Below are 20,629 nucleotides of genomic sequence, written 5' to 3'. Positions count from 1 at the left end.
CACTCCCGGTGGGAGTAGGACTCCTCCAGGCGCACCCCTAGGGCCGGCCGCACCTCTCCCTCTCCCTCCTTTATATACGGGGGCAAGGGGGCACCCCATGACACAAGTTGATCTTCGTGATCGTTCCTTAGCCGTGTGCGGTGCCCCCTTCCACCATATTCCACCTCGGTCATATCGTAGCGGTGCTTAGGCGAAGCCCTGCGTCGGTAGAACATCATCACCGTCATCACGCCATCGTGTTGACGAAACTCTCCCTCAACACTCGGCTGGATCGGATCTCGAGGGACGTCATCGAGTTGAACGTGTTCAGAACTCGGAGGTGCCGTACGTTCGGTACTTGGATCGGTCGGATCGGGAAGACGTACGACTACTTCCTCTACGTTGTGTCAACGCTTCCGTTGCCGGTCTGCAAGGGTACGTAGACAACACTCTCCCCTCTCGTTGATATGCATCACCATGATCTTGCGTGTGCATAGGAAATTTTTTGAAATTACTACGTTCCCCAACAGTGGCATCTGAGCCAGGTTTTATGCGTTGATGTTATGCACGAGTAGAACACAAGTGAGTTGTAGGCGATATAAGTCATACTGCTTACCAGCATGTCATACTTTGGTTTGGCGGTATTGTTGGATGAAGCGGCCCGGACCGACATTATGCGTACACTTACGCGAGACTGGTTTCACCGCCGTGCTTTGCACACAGGTGGCTGGCGGGTGTCAGTTTCTCCAACTTTAGTTGAACCGAGTGTGGCTACGCCCAGTCCTTGCGAAGGTTAAAACAGCACCAACTTGACAAACTATCGTTGTGGTTTTGATGCGTAGGTAAGAACGGTTCTTGCTGAGCCCGTAGCAGCCATGTAAAACTTGCAACAACAAAGTAGAGGACGTCTAACTTGTTTTTGCAGGGCATGTTGTGATGTGATATGGTCAAGACATGATGCTAAATTTTATTGTATGAGATGATCATGTTTTGTAACCGAGTTATCGGCAACTGGCAGGAGCCATATGGTTGTCGCTTTATTGTATGCAATGCAATCGCGCTGTAATGCTTTACTTTATCACTAAGCGGTAGCGATAGTCGTGGAAGCATAAGATTGGCGAGACGACAACGATGCTACGATCGAGATCAAGGTGTCGCGCCGGTGACGATGGTGATCATGACGGTACTTCGGAGATGGAGATCACAAGTACAAGATGATGATGGCCATATCATATCACTTATATTGATTGCATGTGATGTTTATCTTTTGTGCATCTTATCTTGCTTTGATTGACGGTAGCATTATAAGATGATCCCTCACTAAATTATCAAAGTGTAAGTGTTCTCCCTGAGTATGCACCGTTGTGAAAGTTCTTCGTGCTGAGACACCACGTGATGATCGGGTGTGATAGGCTCTACGTTCAAATACAACGGGTGCAAAATAGTTGCACACGCGGAATTCTCAGGTTAAACTTGACGAGCCTAGCATATAACAGATATAGCCTCGGAACACGGAGACCGAAAGGTCGAGCGTGAATCATATAGTAGATATGATCAACATAGTGATGTTCACCGTTGATACTACTCCATCTCACGTGACGATCGGACATGGTTTAGTTGATTTGGATCACGTGATCACTTAGAGGATTAGAGGGATATCTTTCTAAGTGGGAGTTCTTAAGTAATATGATTAAATGAACTTAAATTTATCATGAACTTAGTACCTGATAGTATCTTGCTTGTTTATGTTTGATTGTAGATAGATGACACGTGCTGTTGTTCCGTTGAATTTTAATGCGTTCCTTGAGAAAGCAAAGTTGAAAGATGATGGTAGCAATTACACGGACTGGGTCCGTAACTTGAGGATTATCCTCATTGTTGCAAAGAAAAATTACGTCCTGGAAGCACCGCTAAGTGCCAAGCCTGCTGCAGGAGCAACACCAAATGTTATGAACGTCTGGCAGAGCAAAGCTGATGACTACTCGATAGTTCGGTGTGCCATGCTTTATGGCTTAGAACCAGGTCTTCAACGATGTTTTGAACGTCATGGAGCATATGAGATGTTTCAGGAGTTGAAGTTAATATTTCAAGCAAATGCCCGGATTGAGAGATATGAAGTCCCCAATAAGTTCTATAGCTGCAAGATGGAGGAGAATAGTTCTGTCAGTGAACATATACTCAAAATGTCTGGGTATCATAATCACTTGACTCAACTGGGAGTTAATCTTCCTATTGATAGTGTCATTGACAGAGTTCTTCAATCACTGCCACCAAGCTACAAAAGCTTCGTGATGAACTATAATATGCAAGGGATGAATAAGACTATTCTCGAGCTCTTCGCGATGCTAAAAGCCGCGGAGGTAGAAATCAAGAAGGAGCATCAAGTGTTGATGGTCAATAAGACCACCAGTTTCAAGAAAAAGGGCAAAGGGAAGAAGAAGGGGAACTTCAAGAAGAACAGCAAACAAGTTGCTGCTCAGGAGAAGAAACCCAAGTCTGGACCTAAGCCTGAGACTGAGTGCTTCTACTACAAGCAGACTGGTCACTGGAAGCGGAACTGCCCCAAAGTATTTGGCGGATAAGAAGGATGGCAAAGTGAACAAAGGTATATGTGATATACATGTTACTGATGTGTACCTTACTAATGCTCGCAGTAGCACCTGGGTATTTGATACTGGTTCTGTTGCTAACATTTGCAACTCGAAACAGGGGCTACGGATTAAGCGAAGATTGGCTAAGGACGAGGTGACGATGCGCGTGGGAAATGGTTTCAAAGTCGATGTGATCGCGGTCGGCACGCTACCTCTACATCTACCTTCGGGATTAGAATCTCGATAGTAGTGATACACATATTCATAATGTTGAAACCAAAAGATGCAGAGTTGATAATGATAGTGCAACTTATTTGTAGCACTGCCGTTTAGGTCATATCGGTGTAAAGCGCATGAAGAAACTCCATACTGATGGACTTTTGGAACCACTTGATTATGAATCACTTGGTACTTGCGAACTGTGCCTCATGGGGAAGATGACTAAAATGTCGTTCTCCGGTACTATGGAGAGAGCAACAGATTTGTTGGAAATCATACATACAGATGTATGTGGTCCAATGAATGTTGAGGCTCGTGGCGGATATCGTTATTTTCTCACCTTCACAGATGATTTAAGCATATATGGGTATATCTACTTAATGAAGCATAAGTATGAAACATTTGAAAAGTTCAAAGAATTTCAGAGTGAAGTTGAAAATCATCGTAACAAGAAAATAAAGTTTCTACGATCTGATCGTGGAGGAGAATATTTGAGTTACGAGTTTGGTCTACATTTGAAACAAAGCGGAATAGTTTCGCAACTCACACCACCCGGAACACCACAGCGTAATGGTGTGTCCGAACGTCGTAATCGTACTTTACTAGATATGGTGCGATCTATGATGTCTCTTACAGATTTACCGCTATCGTTTTGGGGTTATGCTTTAGAGACAGCCGCATTCACGTTAAATAGGGCACCATCAAAATCCACTGAGACGACACCTTATGAACTGTGGTTTGGCAAGAAACCAAAGTTGTTGTTTCTGAAAGTTTGGGGCTGCGATGCTTATGTGAAAAAGCTTCAACCTGATAAGCTCGAACCCAAATCGGAGAAATGTGTATTCATAGGATACCCAAAGGAGACTATTGGGTACACCTTCTATCATAGATCCGAAGGCAAGACTTTTGTTGCTAAATTCGGAGTTTTTCTAGAGAAGGAGTTTCTCTCGAAAGAAGTGAGTGGGAGGAAAGTAGAACTTGATGAGGTAACTATACCTGCTCCCTTATTGGAAAGTAGTACATCACAGAAACCAGTTTCTGTGACACCTATACCAATTAGTGAGGAAGCTAATGATAATGATCATGAAACTTCAGATCAAGTTACTACCGAACCTTGTAGATCAACCAGAGTAAGATTCGCACCAGAGTGGTACAGTAATCCTGTTCTGGAAGTCATGCTACTAGATCATGATGAACCTGCGAACTATGAAGAAGCGATGGTGAGCCCAGATTCCGCAAAATGGCTAGAAGCCATGAAATCTGAGATGGGATCCATGTATGAGAACAAAGTGTGGACTTTGGTTGACTTGTTCGTTGATCGGCAAGCAATTGAGAATAAATGGATCTTCAAGAAGAAGACTGACGCTGACGGTAATGTTACTGTCTACAAAGCTCGACTTGTTGCGAAAGGTTTTCGACAAGTTCAAGGGATTGACTACGATGAGACCTTCTCACCCGTAGCGATGCTTAAGTCTGTCTGAATCATGTTAGTGATTGCCGCATTTTATGATTATGAAATTTGGCAGATGGATGTCAAAACTGCATTCCTGAATGGATTTCTGGAAGAAGAGTTGTATATTATGCAACCAGAAGGTTTTGTCGATCCAAAGGGAGCTAACAAAGTGTGCAAGCTCCAGAGATCCATTTATGGACTGGTGCAAGCCTCTTGGAGTTGGAATAAACACTTTGATAGTGCGATCAAAGCATTTGGTTTTGTACAGACTTTTGGAGAAGCATGTATTTACAAGAAAGTGAGTGGGAGCTCTGTAGCATTTCTGATATTATATGTGGATGACATATTATTGATTGGAAATGATATAGAAGTTCTGGATAGCATAAAGGGATACTTGAATAAGAGTTTTTCAATGAAAGACCTCGGTGAAGCTGCTTACATATTGGGCATTAAGATCTATAGAGATAGATCAAGACGCTTAATTGGACTTTCACAAAGCACATACCTTGACAAAGTTTTGACGAAGTTCAAAATGGATCAAGCAAAGAAAGGGTTCTTGCCTGTGTTACAAGGTGTGAAGTTGAGTAAGACTCAATGTCCGACCACCGCAGAAGATAGAGAGAAAATGAAAGATGTTCCCTATGCTTCAGCCATAGGCTCTATCATGTATGCAATGCTGTGTACCAGACCTGATGTGTGCCTTGCTATAAGTCTAGCAGGGAGGTACCGAAGTAATCCAGGAGTGGATCACTGGACAGCGGTCAAGAACATCCTGAAGTACCTGAAAAGGACTAAGGATACGTTTCTCGTATATGGAGGTGACAAAGAGCTCATCGTAAATGGTTACGTTGATGCAAGCTTTGACACTGATCCGGACGATTCTAAATCGCAAACCGGATACGTGTTTACATTGAACGGTGGAGCTGTCAGTTGGTGCAGTTCTAAACAAAGCGTCGTGGCGGAATCTACATGTGAAGTGGAGTACATAGCTGCTTCAGAAGCAGCAAATGAAGGAGTCTGGTTGAAGGAGTTCATATCCGATCTAGGTGTCATACCTAGTGCATCGGGTCCAATGAAAATCTTTTGTGACAATACTGGTGCAATTGCCTTGGCAAAGGAATCCATATTTCACAAGAGAACCAAGCACATCAAGAGACGCTTCAATTCCATTCGGGATTTGTCCAAGTGGGAGACATAGAAATTTGCAAGATACATACGGATCTGAATGTTGCAGACCCGCTGACTAAGCCTCTTCCACGAGCAAAACATGATCAGCACCAAGGCTCCATGGGTGTTAGAATCATTACTGTGTAATCTAGATTATTGGCTCTAGTGCAAGTGGGAGACTGAAGGAAATATGCCCTAGAGGCAATAATAAAAGTTATTATTTATTTCCTTATATCATGATAAATGTTTATTATTCATGCTAGAATTGTATTAACCGGAAACATAATACATGTGTGAATACATAGACAAACAGAGTGTCACTAGTATGCCTCTACTTGACTAGCTCGTTGATCAAAGATGGTTATGTTTCCTAGCCATAGACATGAGTTGTCATTTGATTAACAGGATCACATCATTAGGAGAATAATGTGATTGACTTGACCCATTCTGTTAGCTTAGCACTTGATCGTTTAGTTTGTTGCTATTGCTTTCTTCATAACTTATACATGTTCCTATGACTATGAGATTATGCAACTCCCGTTTACCGGAGGAACACTTTGTGTGCTACCAAACGTCACAACATAACTGGGTGATTATAAAGGTGCTCTACAGGTGTCTCCAAAGGTACTTGTTGGGTTGGCGTATTTCGAGATTAGGATTTGTCACTCCGATTGTCGGAGAGGTATCTCTGGGCCCTCTCGGTAATACACATCACTCAAGCCTTGCAAGCATTGCAACTAATAAGTTAGTTGCGGGATGATGTATTATGGAACGAGTAAAGAGACTTGCCGGTAACTAGATTGAACTAGGTATTGATATACCGACGATCGAATCTCGGGCAAGTAACATACCGATGACAAAGGGGACAACGTATGTTCTTATGCGGTCTGACCGATAAAGATCTTCGTAGAATATGTAGAAGCCAATATGAGCATCCAGGTTCCGCTATTGGTTATTGACCGGAGATGTGTCTTGGTCATGTCTACATAGTTCTCAAACCGTAGGGTCCGCACGCTTAAAGTTCGGTGACGATCGTAATTAGGGTTTTTGTGTTTTGATGTACCGAAGGTTGTTCGGAGTCCCGGATGTGATCACGAACATGATGAGGAGTCTCGAAATGGTCGAGACATAAAGATTGATATATTGGAAGCCTATATTTGGATATCGGAAACGTTCCGGGTGAAATCGGGATTATACCGGAGTATCGGGGGTTACCAGAACCCCCCCCCCTCGGGGGGGGGGGTTAATGGGCCTACATGGGCCCTAAGGAAGAAGAGGAGGGCCGGCCAGGGCAGGCCGCGCGCCCCCTCCCCCCCTAGTCCGAATAGGACAAGGAAGGGGGGGCGCCCCCCTTTCCTCTTTCCCCCTTCCCCTTTCCTTCTCCAACAAGGCAAGAGGGGGGAGTCCTACTCCCGGTGGGAGTAGGACTCCTCCAGGCGCACCCCTAGGGCCAGCCGCATCTCCCCCTCTCCCTCCTTTATATACGGGGGCAAGGGGGCACCCCATGACACAAGTTGATCTTCGTGATCATTCCTTAGCCGTGTGCGGTGCCCCCTTCCACCATATTCCACCTCGGTCATATCGTAGCGGTGCTTAGGCGAAGCCCTGCGTCGGTAGAACATCATCACCGTCATCACGCCGTCGTGTTGGCGAAACTCTCCCTCAACACTCGGCTGGATCGGAGCTCGAGGGACGTCACCGAGTTGAACGTGTGCAGAACTCGGAGGTGCCATACGTTCGGTACTTGGATCGGTCAGATCGAGAAGACGTACGACTACTTCCTCTACGTTGTGTCAATGCTTCCGTTGCCGGTCTACGAGGGTACGTAGACAACACTCTCCCCTCTCGTTGCTATGCATCACCATGATCTTGCGTGTGCGTAGGAAATTTTTTGAAATTACTATGTTCCCCAACACTAATTTAGTGTTTGTAGTACATATATTTAATTGTACAAGTTTAATCTTTGAATTATGAACATAGGAAATGTCGTACTCGGACGACGAAAGTCTCCCGGGAGAATGCGACTGGTGCAACGATGACCGAGGTCTATGCGACAGGCCTCATTGGATGAAGATCGGCGCTTCAGCATTAAGCTCCAGGGGACCTTCAATGTTGAAACGGTACGCAACGACGACAAGTGTTTTTTCCGTAATTAAGCACGACTTCAACTATTTCAACGTGTAATTTTCATCTTTTACAATTCGACTAGCTTATCCCATGCCATGCAAGATGTTATGTCTTGGAGAGGATGGGTTTTGAAGACCATGAAAGTTTCGAAACGAAGAAAATTCACCTAAGGGCCCATCATGGTATGGATTTTGAAGTAAATCTGTACAATTCTCAGAGCGTAACCCATTTTGGTTGCTTGGGAAGCACTTTGCAAAATGTATGGCTTTTATAAGGATATGCTTATCACCATGGATCTTGGTGATCCTGACATCGAGCAAGACAATATGGACATTTAGGTCCTTGTTGATACGCTTTCAATTCTACCGCTACATGGGTTTCTCAAACATAGTTATTAACTAATTTATATTGTTTATTTCAAATAGTTGACAGCTTATTTTTATTCTTCAAACAATGTGCGGAAGATGGTAGACAGAACCTACTACACCGATGGCTCCGACTTAACTTATCAGGAGAAAAATCATCTGATCGCATTTTGTACTGAACTTTAGAATTACAATATCTATTATCAAACTCCTCCACATTATGGTCAATATGTGCCACTAGTGCACGTATTGAACCACGGTAACATTCATGGAGATGCCATGGTAAGATTTTTTACTATCACGACATCCGTGCATCTTTTGCATACTTCTAAAACTAAACTACATTGCTAACTACGAAGTTATTACTATGTTTTTCAACAGAAAATCCCGAAGGATTGTGTGCCTCATCTGATATATCAAAATGGTCGCCTTGATGTTTTGAACATACAGCCAGGTCATCCTACGAATCTCACATGTCCATATCGGATTTCTAAAACTGATGAACACATGGTAATCAAAGAATGGAAAAAATATATGAACAATTGTAAGGAGGTTCTTGGAAGAAACATTGTTCGAAAGGCAAGAATTGGAGACAAGATAATCTTCATTCTCCATAATGAAGAGTCAGGGGCTATCTTGTTTTATGCTATTTTACCTAAAAGAATATAGTACGTCCTAAGAAAATATAGTAGGTCCTAAGAGAATGTAGTAGGTCCTATGAGGTACAATGTTTATTATATGGTACAATGTGTTAGAGTTGATGATGAGGAGTAGTTGTGATTATGACTAGTGACCAACTTGCTATATGATGTCTCATTGATGATCATGAGGAGGTGTTATATGACAATGATATATTATGATGATAAGTTGTTAATGATATGATGATGATGATATTTATTATATCATTGGGTGAAAGAACCGCGGATTAGTTTCAAGTGGATGTCCATCCGCTTGAAACTACTCCACGGTTCTTTCATCCAGTGATGTAATAACTCATTATGATGTAAAAACAAACTCTAAATTGTTGTTGTATGAAAAAATGTATAAAGGTGTATGAATACAACATGAAATAAAAAGGAAATAAAATACGGAATAATAGTAGTAGCGCGGGCTGGGAGAAGCGCTACTAGTAATTACCAGTAGCGCTCTTTGGAGAAAGCGCTACTACTAAGTCGATATAGCAGTAGCGTGGGTTAACCCACGCTACTGCTAACCTTTAGCTGTAGCGCCGTAGCAGTAACGCTTTCGCCCGTGCTACTGATAGGCCTAAAACACGCACTACTGCTAAGCTTTTCCTTAGTAGTGTAGAGTTGCTCTTTTGCACGTCATGCCATGACACAGAGATAGTATTAGCCAAGTTGTAATGTAACAAAATGCCATCCACATATGACTGAAAATTTCCATGGGTAGATGGGTACAAAAATGAGACTATGCTTTCTGTGCCCACTAGCCCCAAACATTCTTTGATGTGTAATGTGATTTGCATGCGGGGTTTTCCTTATTTTGCAAAACAAAAATGGACAGGGCGGTAGCAGCCAGGCATGGAGAATGCCATCGTGAAATACGACAAAACTGGATGATTTGGATTCAACTTGTCCACTGCTACCCCTATAACGACAGTATGTGAAGGAACATATGATACACGTGTATAGGAGTAATTGTTTGGTGCAAAAAAAAAACAAATTTCCCATGTTTACATTGGTTTTTGTTTTTCATGCCGAACAACACAAAAAAGAGAAAAACATAAAGAGCCAATTTCAGCACTGAACACAACAAAATACTTACCTTGCATGTGCATGACATAAAGAGTTTCAGCAGTTGATGTCAGGGACTGGCATGTGACAACTTTCACTGTGAGAAGATGGACTTTCGATAAAAGCTGCATGAGAAAATAATTGCCATGAACATATCATTACAATTGCATAAATGGAAAATACCCATTATATAATTGAGATCATGTAGATTTCCTGTTGAAAACATATTGTTACAATTTGCAATGGAAAAGCTAGATGAAAAAGGGAATTATTCTGGTAATGTCTTTTAAATTTTGAAATATTGGGGAAATTGCCATCATAAATTGAATGAAATTAACAACAATGGATTTTAGTGGGCATTGAGAGAATGTTTTGCCATCTAACTTTGTAAAAATTAGAAACAATGTGTGTGCTCTTCGGCATACAACTTTCAGTCGGTTTGCTTGCACTTGATATCATGACAAAGAAACATTGAATAAAGAGTAGAAAAATATGTTTTGCTACTGTGTACTGCAATAATTTGCCATCACCATGGTATGTTAGTTGCCAAGGGAAAAATAAGGGAGCTTCAGAAAAGGTTTACTACATGGTATTGCAAAAACTTGACATGCAAAAATAACGTTATTTGCCATGTACATATAGTATAATTTGCCAAGCAAAGATGACAATATTTGCCATGTACAGCAAAAAGAACCTAACATTGATCCTTGTAGAAAAATGCAGGGCCTCCTGTTTCAACTAAGGATGCCTGTCCTACACAGACTACAAGGCTAGCACAACCAGTTTTTTCAGCGCAACACAAGCCGTCATAACAGATTGTCGCAAGCAACGCACAAACGCGCACATTGCAATAACATTAGAGGCAACACATGCGCCAAATGAGTGGCAGGCGTCCAACTGGGATGAAAATCACTCTGAGATGGTGGTGTACCCACCGCCAAGCACTGAAATTAAGCTTGGCACCTTTGAGGAAGCTCAAAACTACTATCAAGAATATGCAAAGTTCCACGGGTTCTCAATTCGCATAAATCATCGCCAAAACGTCAAGCCAGGGGAGTACAGCAGGGGCGAGCTAAAGTGCTACAAAACGAGGGGAAACAAGAACGATGCAAACAAAAGAAAAACTAACAAAGGGGATTCAGTGGTCCTGGAGCGCAAAAGGACCGCTACAGAGGAGACATTATTGAGTAACAAAGTGAGTGTGTTTTAGCTTGAAAAAAAGCTACCGGAAATCCTTTAAAAAACTGCCAAAATTCATGTGAATGGAAGCAATTTTTTTTATGATTTTCTTGATAGACTAGCAAATGCATCTGTGTCACACTGCTAATAACATAGATCTATTACAAAAGTTGAGTGAAAGTACAAAACACCTCAAACATAATAAAAAAATACGGGGTCAAACATAATAAAAATTTAAATCTAGCTTCTTGGACAACCGAACAAACCAGATGCTTTGCTTATTTGCTTTTGCCTTTTTTTCTGCTGTCTTTCCACATCTATGTCAAATCGTACATCCTTGTGCATCTCTTTTGAGCGGGCCTTGCATTCATCTATCCTATCTTTATTCGGTGTCTTGCAATGTCATGTTATTGGTACGGATGTGGCCGGGCACGGCACTTGCGTACGCGGAGGTTATGCATGCCCCCCATGTTCTCTCAGTTTTCCGATCAGGGCATGCACGCGCGCACGTTACACCCAAGGTATGATGCAGTCTGACCCACGAGCTAGACTCGGATTTTACCCAGCCACGAGGAGCCAGTCTAACTAACCATTAACCCCTAGCCATATCCATTGGGGGATAGCTTGGGGAATGCGAACCCCGCCACGCTATAAGCTAGGCCTCTCTCATCGCCCCAGCCAGTTCACAACGAACATCGCTCCTCTTCCTCAAGTCAGCCGTCTCCTTCCCGGCGAGCAAAATGGTCTCCGCCGACGCAGCTCGCAACATCATCGGCATCATCGGCAATGTCATCTCCTTCGGGCTCTTCCTCTCCCCTACGTAAGCCCCTGCCCTCCTCTCCTCCGCGGCCTTTGTCTGGAAGGTGGCTGTCGTTAACTTGTTTCTTTTGCCTTGCCGGTGCAGGCCGACGTTATGTCGGATCTGCAAGGCCAAGGATGTGGAGGAGTTCAAGCCGGACCCCTACCTCGCGACGCTGCTCAACTGCATGCTCTGGGTCTTCTACGGCCTCCCCATCGTCCACCCCAACAGCATCCTCGTCGCCACCATCAACGGCATCGGGCTCGTCATCGAGGGCGCCTACCTCATCATCTTCTTAATCTACTCCACCAACAACAAGCGGGTACGTACTACGTCCCTCCTAATTAATCCCCATGGCTTGTTGGTTTTTGTATATATAGAGAAGATGTGGCCCTAACCCATGCCCCTGCGTGTGTACGTGCAGCTGAAGATGCTCGGCGTGCTCGCCGCCGAGGCGGTGTTCATGGTGTGCGTGGTGATCGGCGTGCTCCTCGGCGCCCACACCCACGAGAAGCGCTCCATGATCGTCGGCATCCTCTGCGTCATCTTCGGCTCCATCATGTATGCCTCCCCGCTCACCATCATGGTACGTAAAATGATGATCTATTTTTTTTAATTGGTGGGAGGTGTTGTTATTTTGTAGAGTTTTATTTTGCACTCAGTTAGTAGTTGCGTGTTGGGCTACCCGTATCATATCTAGTATCATGCATGTCAACAACGCAATTTTGTTGAGGTGACATAAAAATTAAATGAAGAAAAAGAGGATTGAGTATCATAATAAATGCTATGCTACTCTATGACATATATGGCAATAAATAAGGTCACCTATAAGATACTAAGATATGATACTATGAATTACCAAGATAGTATCAATACACTAGTATCATATGCATGATACTAACTTATGATACTAGCCATTATGAGCAAACTTAATGCCGCACGTGTGGCTAACCAACATTGTCCTCTCCTTATGGAATGTACTTGTAGTCCGTATGGCTAGCGCTAGCGAACGAAACAACTTTCTGTTGCAACCGCCAAACTCTCGTGTTAGCTGTTGAGTGACGTTCATGATCTAACTAAAACCTGTGATCCAGCGCTTCATCACAAGTGTATGTGCGGTACCTAGGGGATGCAATGCATGGAGATATAGATCATATGTTCCCACTGTTGTAATCTTTGCCTTTTTGTGATCCTTCCCTTTTGCCAACTCTATGAGTTGATGATGACATGATGTCGAAATCGAAGAAAAAGGATACCGCACCGGCCACTAACATCGGGGTTTCATGAATCCCGTGGGTCATGCCTTCTAGGTGTAGGGTTCATCTTTGTACTGCTGTTAATTGACCATGGAATTTGTTTACTCATCATCTTAATCATATATATTTAATGACTTGGCCTTGTGCTTGTAGCAAATTATGAAAGTACTAGTAACTAATACTGTACTGCTTGCAGGGTAAAGTGATCAGGACCAAGAGCGTGGAGTACATGCCATTCTTCCTGTCGCTGGTGAACTTCCTCAATGGGTGCTGCTGGACGGCCTATGCGCTCATCAAGTTCGATCTCTATGTAACGGTCAGTACATACATACACATCCCAGAAAGCTCCAAACGCAGACTTACACTTTGCATAGATCTAATCAATTGTGGTGCCCTCTTTTAACTATGTGCAGATCCCCAATGGCCTTGGCGCTTTTTTCGGCCTCGTCCAGCTGATCCTCTACGCCTGCTACTACAAGTCGACCCCGAAGAAGGAGAAGAACGTCGAACTGCCCAACGCCATCAACAACAACATTAGCGGAGGCAGCGATAACGTCTCCGTCACCGTCGAGAGATAAAACCTGGCTTTGCAGCAGTAGCAAGCCCGCCGTCGCCGATCAAATCCGGCCCACCAACGGCTGAGATTTTAGCCAAAAACATGTTGAATAGTTATGAATTCCTGGTGACGCTTCAGCAAGTGTGGTGCTAGCTAGTACCATTTGTTAGGCAGAGTCGTCTAAGTGTGCCTTTGTTTCGTGAACCATTGTCGTCTGTATAGTGCAAAACTGATGGAACAATGTATACGTAGCTGAGTTGTCCGAGATAGTGAATGAGACCATGCTTGTCACCTGCTCTCTCAATCTACTCTGGTTGGCGCGCAAAACATGTCTGGGCGGAAAGGAGACACGGGCTTCCTGGCTGACTGCTGCCCTTTTCACGTGACGATGCCTGCTTGTTGCTGCTCAACGTACGCTTGTACTGGCAACCTTTTCGTGTAGTGTGTGTCTAGTGTAGCAGTACATCAAATTTGGGCGTTAGAAGTAATAAACAAACCGCTAAGTTAAACTTGGACCTTATGATTTCTACATAATATGCATGTATATATAGAAATCTTGCACCGGAGCCTTGCTTTGTTGAGCTAGGGAGGCAAGAGGGTGTTGCCTTTTTCATTATAAATATCGATATGTTACCCGCAAAAGAAAAACAGATGTCATCTTGGGTACAATATTTCAGAGGGTGGTAAGTGGCATAATCCACAATTTCGGAAAAATTCATGTGTGAAGATTGATTTTGCAGTTGAACTTGAATATCAAATTAAGGCCGGTGCATGATGAACTCATGTTTCTACTTGGCTTCCCATTGCGTGATTATTTCATTACTGTTTCTCATTTGGTGTGATACTATCTTATCTAATTGGGTTAGTTCGACAAACTCGGGGCACGCACGTCTGGGGCCCACATGCATACGGCCATCCATTTGCTTCAAGATGCCTGCCCCCACTCGCCTAAAAAAATGCTTGCCCCCACAACTGTTGTCGAGCTCATGACGGCGCCACCTGGTCTCATCGATTCCAGCCTTCCTCAGCCCTACGGCCGCCCAAGATGAGCCTCGCCACTGTCTGCCGAGCTCGAATAGGAGCCAGGCGACGTGCAGCAAGCCACATCGAGACGGACCGAGTTGTCGGTGCTCGCGCGTCGCTGCGCCGCCAAACTATCTAGCACGCCTGGATCCCCTCCTACATCGCCTTTCCTCTGCCTCCGGCAAGCGTCTCGGCCCCAACGACCTCCGTCGGCTTAAATAACCTCGGTGCCTCGGCGGTGATTGGATCCACCTCCTGGCCTCCCCACTATCGGGTCTTCATGTTTCATTTGGTTTCGAAAATTTAGATACCCAGTTTTACGTCTGCTGTGAAAAAAAACACTAAATCTTCTCTCTTCTCACCTAAATCAGTTTTTAGGTAGCCAAATTCTAGGCTATCCCTTGGAGATGCCCCAAAGAAGCGACATGCATGGGAGACCATCATGGCATATGCACCGCATAGCAACATCAGATATTTCTGGACAATGCTTAGTGAACATTCATACAAGTGTCTAGGAGTCATTGCTATTAGTTGCTTATTTAATATTGCCTAATTGAGACTTTTAATATGTTAGTGTGAACCTTTGTCCACTTGGAAATTGGAACCTTAGAACGTCTTCTTCAGAGTCTTATTGAGTTTTTTTAGGCTGCATGGTTGCCTATCTAAGCTATTTTGATATTTCTTGCAATATATATCTATTTGTCTGCCATGGATGCCCTTATAAACCAGAGAAATTATCTCTAATTTTGAACAATTTTCAGAGGCCTTCTATCTACTTGCCAAAATATTATGGAGCAATGTGAATCTTACACTTGACCAAAATGAATTACAGTCTTCTATGCGAGTGGTTGTGGAAGTTGTGAAGTACCATCGACAACTGGAAAATGATACTTTACTAGAAATATCTTCAGCAGGCATGTTTTGGCCCAGTGGGAAAATGGTTCAGGTGTTTCTCACTTATGACAGAGCTTGATTGGGTGGGGGTCATATCTTTCCGAGATACATAAGAAAACAATTGGTTATGGAGCTATAAAAATGCATTGGGAAGATGATTGGACGGATGGGGGGAGGGGATCTAGCTCCCCAATTCTCTAGGCTTCATAGCGTCACATTTTCAAAGAAGAAGACAATCAAGAATATCATGGATGATGATCAGATAGGATACCTTTTAGAAGAATACTTATGGACGAAGTGGCATTATAGTGGTTACAACTTGAAGAAAAAGTTCAATATTTGCAAACGAATGATGAAGAAGATAGTATGATTGGAAATTAAACAATGGCAAGTTATGTGCGAAATCACTTTATTATCTTCAACTCATAGCAGGACTAGTGGCCCACTACAAACATCTTTAGAAGCTAAAGATCCCTTTGAAAATCAGAATTTTCCTTCGGTTGAGACTGAGAAAGAACATCTTAACACAAGATAATCTCATGAGAAGGGGATGGAGAGATGATGAGCATTGCCCTACTCTGTGAAAGAGATGGTGAACCATCTTCCGTTTTAGTGTTCTTTAGCAATATTCATCTGATAGGTGGCGAATTGTGAGCTTCCAGAGGGCACCATCCGACGTTGAGGATATGCCCGGCAGATGAATTTTCTCTTTTGTAATGGAATCGTGAAGCTTGCTCCTTGGTTGGCAGTTCTCATTTACTAGTTCATTTGAAAGACACCCAATAATTTCTTTGGTCGCAAATTTCTTGATGATCATGCTTCCATCATTTTTCTCTTTGAGCAATTATATTAACTTTTGGACGATATTACATAAAAGGTGTGGATGAAATAATCATGAAGAAGTGGCTTGGGCTTCTTTTGCTAGTTCTTTGGGCATTGATTGTTGAGTTTTTTTCTCTGGTGTTTAGGAGGCTTGAAGGAAGCCCTAGTGTGTCTAACACGGAGAAGGAACAGAAGGGATGGATGAGACTTTGGAAGTATAAAATACTGGGGAAAATTGTAATTTTCTCATGGAGGCTAGCCTGGAAAACATAGAAATATGGCTACAAAATCAAAATGCACAGCCTACGGGAGAGATGATTTGTGAAGACATTCTTTTTGGAGTATCAATTACACAATGTGTGTGGGTACTGGTAGACAGGGACACGTATGCGAGAATTCAGAATTGTGGAGAGCCTAATGCGAAAAATTGATTGTTTGCCATGGAAGAGGAACTGGATCATAAAGACTTTTCATGCGATGAAATTGGGGCACACATATTTTTAGTTGTTCAACATCAAATATGTCTCACATATATCTTACACCCACATATTCGAAAAAATTGTAAGATTGATTTGATTTGAGCATGGGTAGGGGAAGGCAAGGAAAGTTTTGATTTAGTTGAGGTTTTGGTAATATTTAATTTTATTTGGTTATGGGTAGGAGAAGGCAAGGAAAGTTGTGACTTAGTTGAGGTTTTGGTATGATTTGATTGAGTTAATGCAAGCACATGGTTTTTGGGTGGACGGGTGAGACCTAAGCCCTGAACGATGTACAAACTCCCCTTTAATTAAAGATGTTACTATGATGGTTACTCTATGAGCGTTGCGGAGGGCGAAGCGTGACTTAATTCACGAAAACATCTGCCAAAGTCCTTTGCATAAGCAATTTTATTACATGTTTCTTGGATGAGCTTGTTGCACTGGAGGATGGGGAGATACAAAAAACCATGAGAGGGGTTCGTGAACAGAGAAGCAAGTGGATTCCGCCACCACTAGGTGTGGTCAAAGGGAACTGTGATGGAACATTTTCGACGGAGAACAGAAGATGGGTAGCAGTTGTTATATCCAGAAAAGAAGATGGCTTGTTCATGGGAACCTCAGTACAATTTTTGGACAGGATATTAGATTCGGCATGTGTTTAGGTCACGACATGTCGTGAAGCTTTGTTCATGCGGCAACACCAGAGCATAGGAGTGGTTGTCATTGTATCTGATTGTGCAAGTGTGGTCGAAAAAGGAAGTTGAGGCAAAAATTTAGTGGTGATAGAAGAAATCGGGAGTGCAAAGATCGCGGTGGGTGATCTATCATTTCGACATGAACGTGGTGACCCGAACTTTGATGCTCTTCAAATAGCTAGAAACTCTCTTGTTTTAATGCGAGGCCGATACATATGGTTTCTGGAACCCCCTGACTATGTCAACATTGTTGTTGATCAATGAAAGGTCCAGTGTTTTCGCAAAAAATTAATCTAATCAGGTGGTCCTCCTCTCTCTCTCTCTAAAAAAGGTACTTTTTTTAGTGGAAAAATATGTATCTGGCTTGGGGCTGATCCTTGGTATATGGCTTAGGAAAACCATGGATGATATGCAATCATTGAATACCTGTGAAACAAATGGAATCTTGATTCTTGTACATGGCTTAATAAGATTGAGCAGAATTGAATTCAAAAAAGTTTAGCAGAACTTCGTTAGAAATGTACATGTCCCTGCCAAGGTTTTTTTTTCCTCGATTCCGGTTTTTTCTGGGAGGAACCAGAAAAAACGGTTTCCAGAAGATCACGGATTTTCCAGATTTTTTTTGGGCCTGAAATATTTAAACGAATTTTGAATTCGATAACACTTGCGTCAAAATATATTAACGTACAAAGAAAGAGATGCATATATGTGAGATAGGAAAATAAAACGGCTCTATACTAAACCTTCCGAGGATAAGGACCGTCTTATAATTAGCAAAACCTTCCACAAATGGCGCGCGATCCACCGCAAAATCCGTCTCTTCTAAACTAATCACGATATTTACGATCTTAAAAATCCCCCCAAACCCAGAGCCAAAACCCTCACCCAGACCAAACCGATCGATCATCATGGCGGCGGCGGCTGCTGCTGCGGCGTGCCGCAGGGCCGTCTCCTACACCCTGCGCGGTCCGCCGGCCGAGAGCCTCGCCGCAACGGTAGCTGCGGCCGCCACTGGCGACCAGTTCGTGGACCTGCTCGACGCCAACTTCAACAAGCCTGCCCCGGCGCTGCCGGCGAAGACGCGCACGGAGAACAACTCCCCGACGTTCGCCACCTCGGGTGACCCCTGCCTCGACTTCTTCTTCCACGTCGTTCCCGACACCCCGGCCGAGACCGTCTCATCTCTCCTCGCAAACGCCTGGGCCGCCGATCCTACCACCGCGCTCCGCCTCGCCTGCAACCTCCGCGGCGTGCGCGGCACCGGCAAGTCCGACCGGGAGGGGTTCTACGCCGCCGCGCTCTGGATGCACGGCTCCCACCCCGCCACGCTCGCCCTCAACGCGCGCCCGGTCGCCGAGTTCGGATACCTCAAGGACCTCCCCGAGATCCTCCACCGCATCATCCATGGCGGTGTCGCCACCACCGCCAGGACACCAAAGAAGCAGTGGAGCGAAGACGCGGAAGAGCCCATGTACGGGGGTACGAGCGAGGCGCGCATTGCTGCCAGCCTGAAGCGCGACCAGGAGGAGGCCGCCCAGGCCGCCGTCGAGCGCAGGAAAAAGCGCGCGGATGCAGCGGCGAGAGCCGTCGAGAGGTACGCCCGGGACCCGAACTACCGCCTCCTGCACGACATGACGGCCGACGTGTTCGCCGACCTCCTCGCCGAGGACATGAAGAAGCTCTCGGATGGCAACATCGACCTCTCGCTCGCCGGAAAATGGTGCCCGTCGATCGACAGCTGCTATGACCGCTCCACGCTCATTTGCGAGGCCATTGCACGCCGCCTGTTCCCCAAAGGCTCAGCGCCTGATCTTGCCGAGGACCTGCCGGACGCGTACTATGCCTACCGCGTGCGCGAGCGCCTCCGCAAGGACGCGTACGTGCCGCTGCGCCATGCCCTCAAGCTCCCGGAGATCTTCATCTCGGCGCGCGCGTGGGGCGAGGTGGTGTACACGCGCGTGGCCTCCGTCGCCATGAAGAACTACAAGGACCTCTTCCTCGAGCACGACGAAGATCGCTTTAACAGGTACCTCGCCGACGTCAAGTCCGGCAAGGAGAAGATCGCGGCCGGCGCTCTGCTGCCGCACGAGATCTTGAAGTCCGCCTACGACAAGGATGAAGTCGCCGACCTGCAGTGGAAGCGCATGGTGGAGGACCTGCTGGCGCTGGGCAAGCTCAACAACTGCCTCGCCGTGTGCGACGTGTCGGGCAGCATGAACGGCCTCCCCATGGACGTATGCGTGGCGCTCGGCCTCCTCCTCTCCGAGCTCTGCGACGAGCCATGGCGCCACCGCGTCATCACCTTCAGCGAGAAGCCGCAGCTGCACCACATCTCCGGCGACACCCTCGCGGAGAAGACACAGTTCATACGCGAGATGGAATGGGACATGAACACCGACTTCCAGGCGGTGTTCGACCAGCTCCTGCACGTGGCCGTCGCCGGCAAGGTCCCTCCGGAGCGCATGGTGAAGAAGGTGTTCGTGTTCAGCGACATGGAGTTCGACCAGGCGTCGTCGAGGCCGTGGGAGACCGACTACGAGGCGATCACGAGGAAGTATTCCGAGGCCGGGTACGGCGACGCCATGCCGCAGATTATCTTCTGGAACCTGCGGGCCTCGCGCTCGGTGCCGGTGACGGCGCATCAGAAGGGGGTGGCGCTGGTGAGCGGCTTCTCCAAGAACATGGTGAAGCTGTTCCTCCAGGGCGAATACATCCTGTCGCCGAGGGCAGTCATGGAGAAGGCCATCGCCGGGCCGGAGTACCAAAAGCTCGTTGTGTTCGACTGAAGGACTGGTAAAAAAAAAGGTGAAGAGTAGGGACGCGTGTGAGTGAGCGTGACTGCTTGCAATGGTTTTCTCTGTAGCTGTTTACATTCCATTCTGCTGAAGAAATTGCAGGCGGCCAACTCTGTCTATAGTTTAGAGCTGTTCATGAAACGAACTTTAAACTTTTCATCTCATATTTGTTATTGTCTTTTTGTTTGGACAAATGCAAAAAGGAAGACGTGCATTCTTTTTTTTCAGAAAAATGTTTTTAATTTATATAGGAAATTTGCGAAAAAGAGTACAGAGATTATTTCCTTAATATAAAAACCCAAAACGTGACAATTTTGATGAGGTGACATAGAAATAAATAAAGAAGGAGAGAATTGAGTATCATATCGTGATATCAATACCGTATCATAATAGTGTTATGCTACTAGTATATGTCATGCATGACAATAAATAAGGTCATCTAAGATACTAATATTTGATATTATGTATTACAGAGG

At 44.8% G+C, this 20,629-nt stretch overlaps 2 protein-coding genes across 2 annotated transcripts; both read left to right on the top strand.

Moving 5' to 3' along the window:
• The first annotated feature begins 11,439 nt into the window (after positions 1–11,439).
• On the top strand, positions 11,440–13,759 carry LOC125553723 (bidirectional sugar transporter SWEET6b-like). Its single transcript, XM_048717456.2, has 5 exons — positions 11,440–11,654; positions 11,739–11,955; positions 12,058–12,219; positions 13,086–13,205; positions 13,303–13,759. The coding sequence occupies exons 1-5, from the start codon at positions 11,575–11,577 to the stop codon at positions 13,465–13,467; spliced, it is 744 nt and encodes a 247-aa protein (XP_048573413.1). The 5' UTR covers positions 11,440–11,574; the 3' UTR covers positions 13,468–13,759.
• Positions 13,760–18,546: 4,787 nt separating this feature from the next.
• On the top strand, positions 18,547–20,258 carry LOC125554668 (uncharacterized). The gene has a single exon (XM_048718151.2). It carries the CDS (start codon positions 18,663–18,665, stop codon positions 20,142–20,144), a length of 1,482 nt encoding a protein of 493 aa, XP_048574108.2. The 5' UTR covers positions 18,547–18,662; the 3' UTR covers positions 20,145–20,258.
• The last annotated feature ends 371 nt before the right edge of the window (positions 20,259–20,629 follow it).

The sequence above is a fragment of the Triticum urartu genome, chromosome 7A (assembly GCF_056163025.1).
Source record: "Triticum urartu cultivar PI428250 chromosome 7A, HENAU_Tu73, whole genome shotgun sequence".
NCBI lineage: Eukaryota > Viridiplantae > Streptophyta > Magnoliopsida > Poales > Poaceae > Triticum > Triticum urartu.
Note: the sequence above shows the minus strand (reverse complement) of the source record. Positions and strands in the feature narration are given on the sequence as shown.

Coding starts and splice junctions, on each gene's coding strand:
- LOC125553723 (XM_048717456.2), top strand. CDS start 11,575: ATGGTCTCCGCCGACGCAGCTCGCAACATCATCGGCATCATCGGCAAT. Junction 11,956..12,057: donor ACTCCACCAACAACAAGCGG/GTACGTACTACG, acceptor GTGTACGTGCAG/CTGAAGATGCTCGGCGTGCT. Junction 13,206..13,302: donor AGTTCGATCTCTATGTAACG/GTCAGTACATAC, acceptor AACTATGTGCAG/ATCCCCAATGGCCTTGGCGC.
- LOC125554668 (XM_048718151.2), top strand. CDS start 18,663: ATGCACGGCTCCCACCCCGCCACGCTCGCCCTCAACGCGCGCCCGGTC.